Here is a 14,754-nt window from a genome sequence, read left to right as displayed (position 1 = left end):
TCTGGTGACATTTGAAGCGAGAGATAATTAACTCGCGTTCTAAATATTACCACCAGACAAGGTTTCCACGATGCTACAGACGACAGTATTCAACAAGGAAGGTAATTACAATGTGGTGACCATTAAAAGAAAGTCCATACGGGCATTTTATCTTCGCCCGTGGGCAAGATAAGAATTTCTAGCATGGTTAAATTAATGGATCTACTTATCTGAGGTGGGAGAAAGAATGTGTATGAAAGGCCACAGATAACTAGTGTATGAATGAAAGGAAACATTAGTCACAGATAGGTGTATGAAAGGCCACAGATAACCAGTGTATAGATAAAGTAAAACAAAGTGCAAGAGAAGGTGTATAACATAAAGGCGCCTCAGAAGAAATTTGGTTGCGGGTCACCCAAAAAACATTTCTTTCAATTTATTTAAAATGGGCCAGCATATTCTTCGGAGGTTTTCAAAGTTTATCCTTTTACTTGCAAAATTGTCTTAAAAAAAGAAACAAAAGTCATAGATAGCCAGTGTATACATGTACATGAAATTAGAATGAAACTCGGTCACAGGGAACAATTGGATTTGTTTAGCAACATTCTTAATTATTTCTACTTATTTTGAAAATTGATTAGAAAAACCCCCATTTAAATCCTATTGACACCTATGGTATTTTTTACCCAAATCATTGCAATAACAATAACAACAATTGGTGACAATATGTTAGCACATTGTTGTGATCAAGGTAGGGGTAAGCAATGTTACCGATGTAGATCCCATCATTCCTGATGAGGAGGACTGGGACTGCTCATTGCTTTCCTTGCCCCACGAACACTTCACCTGCTGCTCGGCAATCACCTGACCGTGAACACCACATATTGCCTGGCCTGCACTCTCCTTATTATCAAACCTGGAAAGGAAATATTATACATCAGAGTTTATAGTTTACAAACATACTTTTTCTTTGCCCTTGTGCAGTTAAAATGGACAGGCATTTTTTCTACATGTTAAGACCATTCCCCAAGGGTTTAGCTGCCATTAACATACAAAGAAATCACAGAAAATAGCACCAAAGTAAATCAACACTCACTTTTGAGGTTTTCCAAGAAAAATGTTTTGTCTCTTGAGTAAATGTATCTAACTGTCATAGAACTCACCTTATAAAAGCATAGCCTTTGTCCTTAAACACTCTGATTTCTTGTATATTTCCGAAGGAAGTGAATGTTTTCTTGATAATATCCTCTGGAAACATAACACCAAGATTACATTTGAATGATTGTGCTATACAATCACAATAGAAGTCTCACACATAAACTGCCATTCAGTCTTATTAGTACTTTCTGATAAGAATACCTTATTATCTTTTTTCACATTCTGCAAGAAAGTAACACTAATTTACAGTCACAAATCAGCCTAATGCAAATATTTAAGAATAAAATTCATAAAAAAAGTATTTTGCTATAACAGAACATTATGTTACATTTCCCTCATTTAAATGAAACATGGTATAAAATTACCAATTGTTCTCTTTCAAACCATTAGGATTGAAGAAAAAATGATGTTCCCTATAACAAAAGCTTTGAACTGTGGTGTACTACCTAGGAAGGTATTTCCCAATGTCAATAGCTTTGAACTGTGGTGTACTACCTAGGAAGGTATTTCCCAATGACAATAGCTTTGAACTGTGGTGTACTACCTAGGAAGGTATTTCCCAATGACAATAGCTTTGAACTGTGGTGTACTACCTAGGAAGGTATTTCCCAATGACAATAGCTTTGAACTGTGGTGTACTACCTAGGAAGGTATTTCCCAATGACAATAGCTTTAACCTGTGGTGTACTACCTAGGAAGGTATTTCCCAATGACAATAGCTTTGAACTGTGGTGTACTACCTAGGAAGGTATTTCCCAATGACAATAGCTTTAACCTGTGGTGTACTACCTAGGAAGGTATTTCCCAATGACAATAGCTTTAACCTGTGGTGTACTACCTAGGAAGGTATTTCCCAATGACAATAGCTTTGAACTGTGGTGTATAACCTAGGAAGGTATTTCCCAATGACAATAGCTTTGAACTGTGGTGTACTACCTAGGAAGGTATTTCCCAATGACAATAGCTTTGAACTGTGGTGTACTACCTAGGAAGGTATTTCCCAATGACAATAGCTTTGAACTGTGGTGTACTACCTAGGAAGGTATTCCCCAATGACAATAGCTTTGAACTGTGGTGTACTACCTAGGAAGGTATTTCCCAATGACAATAGCTTTGAACTGTGGTGTACTACCAATAGCTTTGAACTGTGGTGTACTACCTAGGAAGGTATTTCCCAATGACAATAGCTTTGAACTGTGGTGTACTACCTAGGAAGGTATTTCCCAATGACAATAGCTTTGAACTGTGGTGTACTACCTAGGAAGGTATTTCCCAATGACAATAGCTTTGAACTGTGGTGTATAACCTAGGAAGGTATTTCCCAATGACAATAGCTTTGAACTGTGGTGTACTGTCTAGGAAGGTATTTCCCAATGACAATAGCTTTGAACTGTGGTGTACTGTCTAGGAAGGTATTTCCCAATGACAATAGCTTTGAACTGTGGTGTACTGTCTAGGAAGGTATTTCCCAATGACAATAGCTTTGAACTGTGGTGTACTGTCTAGGAAGGTATTTCCCAATGACAATAGCTTTGAACTGTGCAATATCTTTGAACTGTGGTGTACTACCTAGGAAGGTATTTCCCAATGACAATAGCTTTGAACTGTGGTGTACTACCTAGGAAGGTATTTCCCAATGACAATATCTTTGAACTGTGGTGTACTACCTAGGAAGGTATTTCCCAATGACAATATCTTTGAACTGTGGTGTACTACCTAGGAAGGTATTTCCCAATGACAATAGCTTTGAACTGTGGTGTACTGTCTAGGAAGGTATTTCCCAATGACAATAGCTTTGAACTGTGGTGTACTGTCTAGGAAGGTATTTCCCAATGACAATAGCTTTGAACTGTGCAATATCTTTGAACTGTGGTGTACTACCTAGGAAGGTATTTCCCAATGACAATAGCTTTGAACTGTGGTGTACTACCTAGGAAGGTATTTCCCAATGACAATAGCTTTGAACTGTGGTGTACTACCTAGGAAGGTATTTCCCAATGACAATAGCTTTGAACTGTGGTGTACTACCTAGGAAGGTATTTCCCAATGGCAATAGCTTTAACCTGTGGTGTACTGTCTAGGAAGGTATTTCCCAATGACAATAGCTTTGATCTGTGGTGTACTTTCTAGGAAGGTATTTCCCAATGACAATAGCTTTAACCTGTGGTGTACTGTCTAGGAAGGTATTTCCCAATGACAATAGCTTTGACCTGTGGTGTACTATCTAGGAAGGTATTTCCCAATGACAATAGCTTTGAACTGTGGTGTACTACCTATGAAGGTATTTCCCAATGGCAATAGCTTTGAACTGTGGTGTACTACCTAGGAAGGTATTTCCCAATGACAATAGCTATGAACTGTGGTGTACTACCTAGGAAGGTATTTCCCAATGACAATAGCTACGAACTGTGGTGTACTGTCTAGGAAGGTATTTCCCAATGACAATAGCTTTAACCTGTGCTGTACTGTCTAGGAAGGTATTTCCCAATGACAATATCTTTGAACTGTGGTGTACTATCTAGGAAGGTAGTTCCCAATGACAATAGCTTTGAACTGTGGTGTACTGTCTATGAAGGTATATCCCAATTTGCAAACCTTACCTTGCTGTATTAAGTACATTCTGACCAGGTTTCATATAGATAAAGTAGAAAATATGGCCTCAACAGTGTTTTAACAATGTTTTCTATGATTTGCCTTCTTACCTAGTTTTTGAACTCAGGTTTCCCAGTTTCAAACTTAACATAGACTTCATAAACACAAACATTCTGACATAGTTTCATGGTGATCAAAGAGAGAATGTAACTCTACAGTGTTTACAAAGTTTTTCTATGATTTGACCTAGTGGCCTGGTTTTTGACCTCTGATTACCCAGTTTCAGACTCTAGCTACAGATCATCAAGAATAACATTCTGATCAAGTTCCATGAACATATGGTCATAAATGTGGCCTCTAGAGTGCTAACAAGCTTTTCCTATGATTTGACCTAATGACCTAATTTTTGACCATACATGACCCGGATTCAAACTTGACCTAGAGAGTATTAATATTAACATTCTGACCAAGTTTCATGAAGATACAGTTATAAATGTGACCTCTTACGAGTGTTAACAAGCTTTTCCTTAAATTTGACCTGGTAACTTAGTTTTTGACCGCACATGACCCGATTCGAACTTGGCCTAGACCTAATCAATAAAAACATTCTGACTAAGTTTCATGAACATACAGTCATAAATATGACCTCTAGAGTGCTAACAAGCTTTTCCTATATTTTGATCTAATGACCTAGTTTTTGACCACACTTAGAGATTATTTATATAAACATTCTGACCAACTTTCATTAAGATACAGTTATAAATGTGACCTCTAGAGTGTTAACAAGCTTTTCCTTCAATTTGGTCTGGTGATCTAGTTTTTGACCGCACATGACCCAGATTCGAACTGACCTACAGATTATTAATATTAACATTCTGACCAAGTTTCCTGAAGATACAGTCATAAATGTGACTTCTATAGTGTTAACAAGCTTTTCCTTTAATTTAACCTGGTGACCTAGTTTTTAACCCCAGATGAACCAATATCGAACTCGTCCAAGATTATATTGAGGGTAACATTCTGACCAAGTTTCATTAAGATTGTGCCCAAATTGTGACCTCTAGAGTGTTAACAGTCAAACTGTTGACGACGGAGACGGACAACAGACACAGGGCGATCACAATAGCTCACCTTGAGCACTTCGTGCTCAGGTGAGCTAAAAAGCTGAATTATGGTCCCATCATTGAAGATAGCTGTATGCTCACTGTACATACCTGTTAAGCCATTGAGAATGCCTCCACAGTAAACGGTACAGTTGGTTGCGCTGGATTGGGCCATCACCTCGTCGAAGTTTAACTGTTTTACATCTGAAAATATACAACATACAAAAATCTGTAATGACTCACATTAACAAATCTCGACACATTGCAAATAATCACTCTTTTTGAAACAGTCAAAAGTGTCATTTTCCCTGAAAGTCAGTTTTGAATGGCAGACCAACCCCTTGGTTTAAATATGTTTGAACACAAAGATTAATTACTGCGCTTTTTATATGTTTTTCACCATGAATTACAGAGAAAATCTGAATTCACACAATTTCAATAAGTCTCTTGTACAATGAAATTTTTAATACATTTCAAAGCATCTGAGAAATTGGTTTCAGTTTCTTAATTGTTAAGAGTGAAGGATCATTTTTGATACAAATGTTGCTGTTAAAATGAGTAAATAATTTAGTGTTAATCAAACCAACATAAATGTTTAATGAGTTTCTCCAACAAAACAGAACTGTGATTGAATTCTAAAAAGAAGGCATGTACCAGAGTAGCTTGAAAACGAAACATTCTCAAAAATGATACCCGGTAATGAAACAGTCATGTTTAAACGACACCATCTGAAGTTGTGCATTCTTTTCAGAATTTAATAAAAGGTTGAGTAAACTTGTTCATACTTGAAAAGAATCTTCCCTGCGACTGAAAATCTGAAAGAGAGGAAGGCGTTATAACAAAATGGGAAGTATAATTTGGCAGTTTAATTTGGAACTGACACTACCAAATTAGTCGCAGAACTATTTGGCATTGTGATTGTGGAACTAACTTTACCAGCAATTTAACACTCATGACACCTAATGCAATGTCATGATTTAAGGATGCTGGATCTTTGCCTCTTCTCAAGACAACCTAAAATAAAAAAGTCATGACCAAAAAACCAACAACAAACAAAATGTTGACAAGAACCTTCTTTTCCAGAAATAATGGTGAGCTGTTGTATATCTATATCCATTCAATACATGTATATTCCTTTCTATGAATGTAGCTGGCTCTAAGCACAGCACAATGTACTTCATTCTAGCTCTGCTGATATTAGCTTATTTAAGAACCAAATCATATTTCTGTGTGTCCATGCTATATAACACTTGGGTGCCATTTTTAACATCCATAAATGCTTAGGAATTTTGCATAATTATGCCTGAGTGTTCTACTGCAGAAAAGCAAAAAAAAATCAAATTGTTCCTTATATTTACATTTTGGGGGTATTTTTTATTGCTTTTAATATTATAAAGAAGCTATTTGAATTTTAATCAAGGAAAGATATTTTTGTTTAGCATTTAGCTTTTGTGAAAAGGAATGGAAGATATTTGAAACATTGTTTACCATGAACATGAAATAAGCAATGAAGTCATAATGCTGACTGGTTCATAATGAACTCTCTATAGAAACACTGTTCAAGCCAGTTACAAGAATCACTCACATTTCTTGACTAACAATTTTTATGTCATTGGCAGTTTTGAAAAGAGGAAATCTGAACTGATGACATAGATCTTTATAATTAAAATATTCTCATTGTATGTCTTTAGTAAATGTGATACATTGTGAGTTTGTGTGCCATATGACTGAAATATAATAAGCTCTCAAGTAATTTCTCTGGTATTGCTTTGGTACACATAAATGGATAATAGACTAGAATAATTTTTATAGGATTTTGAAAACTGTTTTCTAATAGAGCATAAACATTTTGAAGTGTTGCTCTTACCTGCTGAGATACAAAATTATTTGTTTGAACAAAAAGAAAATCTGTTTGATGTGTCTACAGACCACTATCATTTCAATCACACACAACCTGTTTTGTCAAAAGACAAACCTGAAGTGCGTTCAGTTAAGATGTTTGCGGCAAACGTTTGCTGTTTGGTTCCCTGCTTACAGTTTATGCGCTGCATTGCAACAGGGATACAAAACAAAACATTTGCGAGCATTTTGTAAACGCTCGCCTTACTGAACACATTGCAGGTCTTATACTATCTTTGAATTTTCAAACGCATCAGTACTGCAAATTTATTCGTTTTTGCTGGGATTTTTTTTTTCGTGCCAAACTAAGACATGCTTCAATTATTGCATTTTAAAATATATTTGATTTTATCCTAGTTGTTGTTTGATATACTATAACTGCATGTGTCCTAAACATTGCTTTCACTTAACAAAATATAGGCATATAATAAAGGCATAAAATTATGTGCACCATTATTATTCGTTATTTTAGAGCAGCTACATCAGCAAGATGATTACATTAAACATTCATGAACAAATATAACTCTAAAAATAATTTTGTTCAAAGAAGGCACAGCAGCCATTAAAACTTGACGGAATGAAATGAACATTGATGACATATATAGCACTTTGAGAGCAAACCAAATAATTTTAAAATGATGTAGGCGAAACACAAATGGAAGAATCTGGATCATTTCTGCAGTGTTTTATCTGTTTTTACAATGATGTTCGCTAAAAAGGTGTTTGTGGGCACATGAAGTCTTGTGTCAGATGCAATGAGTATTTGGTTCAGATCGGAAACCCCCATAACTGAATACAAATGTTAAAGGACTTAACAATACCATTTTCATTTTTTAGTGATAAATTATCGAGCCAAAATAGATGTTGACATGTGGACAAGTGCTGTCATCTTCAAGCAAAGCTCGTGTTTTTCTGGCAATTCATGCATAGTATTAAAACTCTACTTCACAACACAACTATTTTTGTATTTTGAAGTATTGTGTTATCTAAGCAGACCTGCAAATACTCTCATGCTAATTTCAGCACTGTTTCAGAAGAAAGAATATTTTGTTACAAAATGATCAGTCAAACAATTTTGTCTCAACTTTATTGTTAACAGCCAATATATAGGCTTTCAACCAATAAGAACAGAAGTACAGAAGTACAGAATAAGTACAGAAGATAGGTGTCCATCAATATGGACTTCAAAAGTTATATATATTGAAAATTATATTGCTTCAAAAATTGTTTCAACCATGACGATTCAGCATCTCACATATTTATTTCACCAAGATTTTTGTCACTTAGTGTTGGTCATATGATGTTGTTGTTTTTTTAAATCTAAAATTGAATAGGATTTATATCTTTTAACAAATTGTTTTGGGAAGACCAACTAATATGATAAGGCCTAAAAACAAAATATGTCTGTTTCGGGTAACCCGACCCTACCTATAAAAATGCGCCGACCCTAACTATTTTTTTCCGTTTCAGAGCAAAAAAAATATTCGTTAGCGAATAGAGAGTTACGAAGGGCGGATAAATGCAGATTTTAATCAGAATTATTGTTTATATGATAAAATAAAGTCAGGCAATGACAGTAATGTAGGAAAGACTGCCATGTGCAAGAAAACACTCTGAACTTAGACAGATTTTGAAAAAAAAAAAATTAAAAAAAAATCCCTACCCACCCTACCTAGAAATTTTGGGAAGGTTACCCGAAACAAACAATTATTTTTTTTGGCCTAAGTATGTAATTTGGGTATAATAAAAATGGATAGCCATATAAGGGAATGAAAGATGTCTTGTAAAACAAGTATGTTTAAGGTCAATTGAAGTAATAACCAATATGTTTATAACAAATTTGAGGAAAATAAGGCCACTAGTTTTCTTCATATAGATTAGGAAAGGTCAATAGGGGTCATTTGCAGGTAATGATTAACCATTAACCGCCCTACCCAGTTTGAGAACATGAATCCCAAGCACTTTATTTATCAAGGAGAAAAGCTTTTTGTATTCAGTCACCATGAACTGTGACCTTTTTACAAACTGACCTCAAAATCAATGGAGGTCATCTGCTTGAGATATTTTTGTGTCAAAAGTCACTATAATGATGACCTTTGACCAAATGACCTCAAAATCAAAAGGTGTTGTTTGCAGGTCATGACAAACCTACCAAGTTTGAGGACCTGAGGCCCATGCATATACTAAATCTAAATCTGACAAGCTTTATATGTTCCGGGGCACTGCAACTGTGACCTTTGATCTACTGACCTCAAAATGAATATGGTCTACTGGTCATGTGCCCTACCAAATTTGAGGACCACTGGCCACAGCATTCACTGGTTATCAACCGCACAAGGATTGGTCTACATATGCAAATCAAAATACCCTGGCTTCTTAGTAGGGGAGCATATTTGAATTTGGGGAGCAGTAAAACAAAGTACAAAAGCACTATGAAATAAATGGTAACCAGTAGGAGAGAGTCGGCCAAGAGTCAAAGGGACCTCTACATCCATTGTGGCATGCCTACAACATCAGCAGCAGAGGGATTGTTAATAATACTTTGGGAGAGTCAGTCTTCTTACAACACGCTTCTTTAATTTAATTTACATCAGACCATAACTGAAATGCAGTCTGCTTCTATTATATAAGTTTGTTTTTATGATTGTAGACTTGGATGGCAACACAAGATTAAAGTCTCAACTATAAGGAACAATTATAAACACAATTCATCATCTTCACATGTTATTGCAATAGAGCAGTGGTTCATAGATAGTTTCAAAAGTGCAAGAATAAACAGAAAATTACATTTCTAGACGACCAAACAAAAATTACATTTGTCAACGAAAAAAGCTAAACTAAACAATAAAACTGTATATCAAAAAAGGCAAGCAGTAAAGTTGTAAGCTTTAAAGATAGAAAATGTTTTGTCAACGAAAAAAGAACCAAGAATGCTGGATTTCAAATTGTGTTCCTTTGTGGTGGAGGTAATTGCTCCTGGTAGCCAGGCTACATAAGGACTGTACTTACTGTTCTTGGTTGCAGAGCTGGGGCATTAAAAGCGATTTAAGTAAAAGAGAAGTAAAAAAAAAAATTATCAAAAATTCAGACTTACTTTCCTTGGTGGGTGGGGCAGGTGGTTTGCGAGTGGCCCAGTTGGTTCTGATTGGTCGGCTTCCCAGCCACTGCCCATTCATGCTGCTTATTGCAGTTTCCGCATCCTGTAGACATTACACAACATGTCACATATGTCAAGACAAGAGCTTCACATGTGGTTGCCAACGCTTGTCTATTTGTCTCTAGGAGATCAAAAGACGTGACTCAGGAATACATCTTACGTAAGATTGGACTTGTTAAACATGTTTTTTGATATTAAACACTTTTATTATGTTTGTGTATTAAACAATGGGTGTATTTACAAACTTTACATATAGGTGATGAAAACCAGTGCCACTAATAGCTTAGATTCACCTTATCCATCAATCAAAAGCATGTTGCACCAGTTTTTTTGGCCTTTTTGGCCCTAATTTCTCCTACATTTGTAAGAAAATCCACATAAAAAAGAGAGGAGCATTGACCTCTTCACATTAGCAAATGTAGAAATTTATTGCCATTCATGGATTTGTCCATAAGTTTGTTTGAAAAAAAGGTTGACCGTTAATTATGCTAGTATTTTCCCCATTTTTGCCAAAACGGCGCCATTTCCCCCCATCAAAGGACCCCTCCATCATTCCTTAAAAGTGGAAAAAAAGCGTACACTTAAATGCTGTCCTTTAAACCGACAAAAGTCCTTCTCGCGAAATGACTTTGAAAACCCACCTGCTTCTTACACTAGGTTTAATACAGACATATTCAAATAGCTAGATAATATTGTATAATGGCAGCATGTCAAGCTTTGTTACACTTGCATGCAAACTTTCTACCCGAAGGCTTTATGTCAAGTTACATTCATTTCCGGATTTTTCACTATGACTTTGAACCCTGCTTTTTACACAAGGTTTAATACAGTCTGTTCTCGGCAGACATATTCAAATAGCTAGATAATATTGTGTAATGGCAGCATGTCAAGCTTTGAAACACTTGCATGCAAACTTTCTACCCAAAGGCTTTATGTAAAGTCATATTCCATTTCCGGATTTTTCACTATGCTGTCAGTAATATTATTAAACAGGTTATTTTAATATATGGTCTTAATCCAACAGCATTCTATGTTATGCAGAAACAGACAACCTATTTCAATATGACTACGGGCATGCATACTGTTTTAGTTTAATCTTCTTTGTTGGATTTGAAGTGCATTTTTATTAAAACCTGTTTGACTTGACTTCAGAATCATGACCTTGACCTTACATCAAATATAAAATCCAAACGCCAAAAACATTTGCCTGGAATAGGTGAACAAATGAACCTTTTACATAAAAGTACACATGCTTTTGTTAGTTGAATACAGATAATCATGTTATGGTTCAACTGTAATGTTATAATCTGGAGGTTAGTTGCTACCTCATCTGTCTCAATTATCCTTAGAAACTCTTACTTTAAACAATAAAATCAGTATAATGTTACTCAATTCCATCATATTGCCTCTCAAATACACCTTGACAGCCCAAACCACCACATCATGAGATGAACATTTCCAAGCATGGATAATGGAAAAACTCCAAAGATGAAAATTATTGGAAAATATTGGAATTTCAATAGGAACTTGGACTTCTGTTGAGTTAAATCACAATTCAATTATTTTCCTCGGTCGTCATTATGTCATCTTGGGCAAAATAAGGCCTGTAATCTCACAGAAATTACCATCCTCTCATAGGGCAGCAGCCAATTTTACGGGATGGGTCTAAAGCATCATTCAGTCACATCCATATCTATAAATTTCTCTGTATTTCTTGGCTATTCATCATAATTACTGTTATTTTCTGGATTAAATCCTTGCTATAAGGTCCCTGTAGGATGATAGACTATGTCCTCTGCAAAAATTTTAACACTTATCGCCATATTTAACGACAATTCAATGTCGTATACTTGGACATACAGTGAAATTTTCTATGATATCAAGTCTGTAAATTGAAGCCATTTAAATAAAAAAAAACACAATCTCATTTTGTAAGTAATATTATTCATTTAGTGTCTAGACAATAAGACTGGTTAAGTTTGTTAAAGTTTTCATCAAATGCAAGAATGAAATATAAATTGTGCTGAACAGCACCAAAAAAAATTGTTACAAGCCTATTTGGCAGGAAATATGGCATTTACAGAAACGGAATCGACAGTTTTATGAATATTATTGTAAGCCACATATTTCCTTATGAAATTTTCAGTGCCACAGTTCTTTCCACAAATGCTCAAATGTCCAAATAAGAGCATCTGAAGCTGATTGCCTAAGCTCATCTACTCCTAATTTTTCAAGGTGCAGCATTCCAGATTTATTGGCCAAGCTATACATGTGAATTGTCACCAGTAACATATGTACAAAGTTTCATGAGAATACATTTTTTAGTACTGGCCAAGGTTAAAAGATTTTGCTTGCCTACAACAACACGAAGGTTATGACAACTAGTTGAAACACAACTTTTTCATTACAAATTACATTTGGACTTTTGCATTATTTTTTGTGATGAAATAACTTTTTTTGAATAATGATATAGGATTTTTTTTTTCTTGATTATGCAATATAATATTTTGCACATACCATGCCAATGGCATCATGTGCACAGGCATTATCATGATGAAAATACATGCAGTAAGAAACTAGAACTGTATGGAAATACCTGCTTGTTGACAAACGACACGAAGCCATAGCCCTTTGACTTGAGTGACTGGGGATCACGGATTATTTTGCAGTCTCTGAAAAATATTAACATCATAGTTAAATACTTATTTCCAATGCTAATATGTCCTTGATTTATGCAGTCGTTTCTTAATGAGATAAGGCAAATTGTTTTTTGGTTTATCTCTTTTATTGGGATAGGGAATTTCATTATATCATACATAAACCTTTATATACAAGCACCATCAAATACTTTTGTATTATAAGCATTGCTGATGCGGGATGAACAACTTATAAATGCTACAGAAAATACCAGCGGCATGCTCTGTGAGGTTGGGTTTCCTTCTATATCTTATGAAATCAGTGTGTAAATAGTGTTAAATGTTACATGATATCATAATTGCAACCCTGTAGATTAACTTGATTGAAAAGCATCAGCAGTCGATTAATAAAATGAGGTCCTAAAATATTTGAATCAGTATCAATGCATGAACTACAGCTAATCCACGAGTCTGTCCTCATTCCTTGTAACAACATTGTGTCTTACATTTAAACTACAAACTGTCTAAGGTTGTCTGAAGATGGGGGGAAAAAACATTCATTCTCAGGAAAAGACTGGTATAAACTTGGTAAATTCCTCCATAAAAACGTAAACTTGATACTGATCCGAGATATGAGACATCTCCACGGTCACAAAGGGAGATTGCCTAGAAACAAGATACCCACCAATCTTCCAGCAACACTGAAGCACTTAACAGCAATTTTGTTTCATATATCAGAGGAAAATCAAAAATGATGGCAAAATAAAAAGGTTCCATGGATCAGTAATCAATGAACTGTCACGCGCCTATGAAGTCATTTCGCCATCTCATAAATCACTTTTATTTTTGTTGATAAAACACCATACATTTTCCATTTCACAAACACTGGGGAGTTTGAATAAAAAACACAACGACAAAAGACACATCACAGTCATTTTTGCAGTATAGCGGATATTTGGAGAGTAAACTGTGATATTTCCATAGCAACACACAAGTGAAACTGTCAAGTGTGGATGTGAAGTCTCAAATATGGTTGATATGGGACCCTTGGCACCCATCTTGTACCATTAATGGGGATGATTTCCTCCACACTGATAGAAGAATGAGGCAAACTTCAGAGTTAATACATTACATTAACCTGAACTGTTCTTTTAAGAATCCAAGGGAATTCCTTTGGAAAGTCCTCCACAGATTCTATGATTTAATCAGATTTCATCCATATTGTTTTGTTGATCTGCTTAAATCAAAACTGACATGAGCGAAGAAAGAAGAGCAACAAACTACTGTTAAGTTCATTTCCTCTACCACACAAAACAAATAAAGATCATGGACAATAGCCCATAGGGTTGTATTTAATAATGATCTTTCATCTTCAAATAAGGAGTTTCTGAAATATTATTTTGAAATGAATAACTTGTATTAAACGATCAATGCATAATGATGAAAGTGGTGGCATTAACATCTTTTGAATGTTCCAACTGGCTATGCTTGGAGAAGGAAATTAAACCACCTGATTATTTTCTTCAGCTTAAATGTTAGCCTTTTATTAACAATTCTTGAAAATGTATAAAATAATCTGCCCTTTTTGAGTCATCTGAAACAAGATTTCATATGAATATCTGGGAATAGAAATGACTATTTAACTAGAGAATTCACTGGGCTACAAGGCAACCATACATCTGTTCACATTTGTCCATCAACCTCCAATACATCTCATTCATCAACTATCAATAGTCACATAACAATATTTTGCTATGTCTAGACATTTAATAAGCAGCAAGAATGAAATCTCCATTCTTCACAATATAACTGTTTAACACTGTACATATGAACACATGGACAGGCTTACTGGGGATAACTCATGGGCAGGCTTTCATGGACAGGCTTACTGGGGATAACTCATGGACAGGCTTACTGGGGATAACTCATGGACAGGCTTACTGGGGATAACTCATGTACAGGCTTACTGGGGATAACTCATGGACAGGCTTACTGGGGATAACTCATGTACAGGCTTATTGGGGATAACGCATGTACAGGCTTACTGGGGATAACTCATGGACAGGCTTACTGGGGATAGCTCATAGACAGGCTTACTGGGGATAACTCATGAACAGGCTTACTGGGGATAACTCATGAACAGGCTTACTGGGGATAACTCATGGACAGGCTCCCTGGGGATAACTCATGGACAGGCTTACTGGGGATAACTCATGGACAGGCTTACTGG

The 14,754-nt window shown here is 35.6% G+C and overlaps 1 protein-coding gene across 11 annotated transcripts in view; it reads right to left on the bottom strand.

The window, feature by feature from the left end:
• The window catches only part of LOC128212358 (nucleolysin TIAR-like), a 147,481-nt gene that overhangs the window by 21,556 nt on the left and 111,171 nt on the right, over window positions 1-14,754 (bottom strand). For 8 of the 11 annotated variants that reach the window (XM_052917774.1, XM_052917776.1, XM_052917773.1 and 5 more), the window contains 6 exons: window positions 12,485-12,560; window positions 9,826-9,931; window positions 5,618-5,647; window positions 4,944-5,036; window positions 1,143-1,227; window positions 751-895 (listed from right to left, as the gene is read on the bottom strand). In XM_052917774.1, coding sequence (XP_052773734.1) covers window positions 751-895; window positions 1,143-1,227; window positions 4,944-5,036; window positions 5,618-5,647; window positions 9,826-9,931; window positions 12,485-12,560 — 535 coding nt within the window. The remainder of the gene's footprint in view (window positions 1-750; window positions 896-1,142; window positions 1,228-4,943; window positions 5,037-5,617; window positions 5,648-9,825; window positions 9,932-12,484; window positions 12,561-14,754) is intronic. The other 3 variants (XM_052917777.1, XM_052917775.1, XM_052917770.1) reach the window with 1 other exon arrangement.

This window comes from Mya arenaria, chromosome 12 (genome assembly GCF_026914265.1).
Source record: "Mya arenaria isolate MELC-2E11 chromosome 12, ASM2691426v1".
Classification (NCBI taxonomy): domain Eukaryota; kingdom Metazoa; phylum Mollusca; class Bivalvia; order Myida; family Myidae; genus Mya; species Mya arenaria.
The sequence above is the reverse complement of the archived record's forward strand: the minus strand, read 5'-3'. Positions and strand labels throughout refer to the sequence as shown.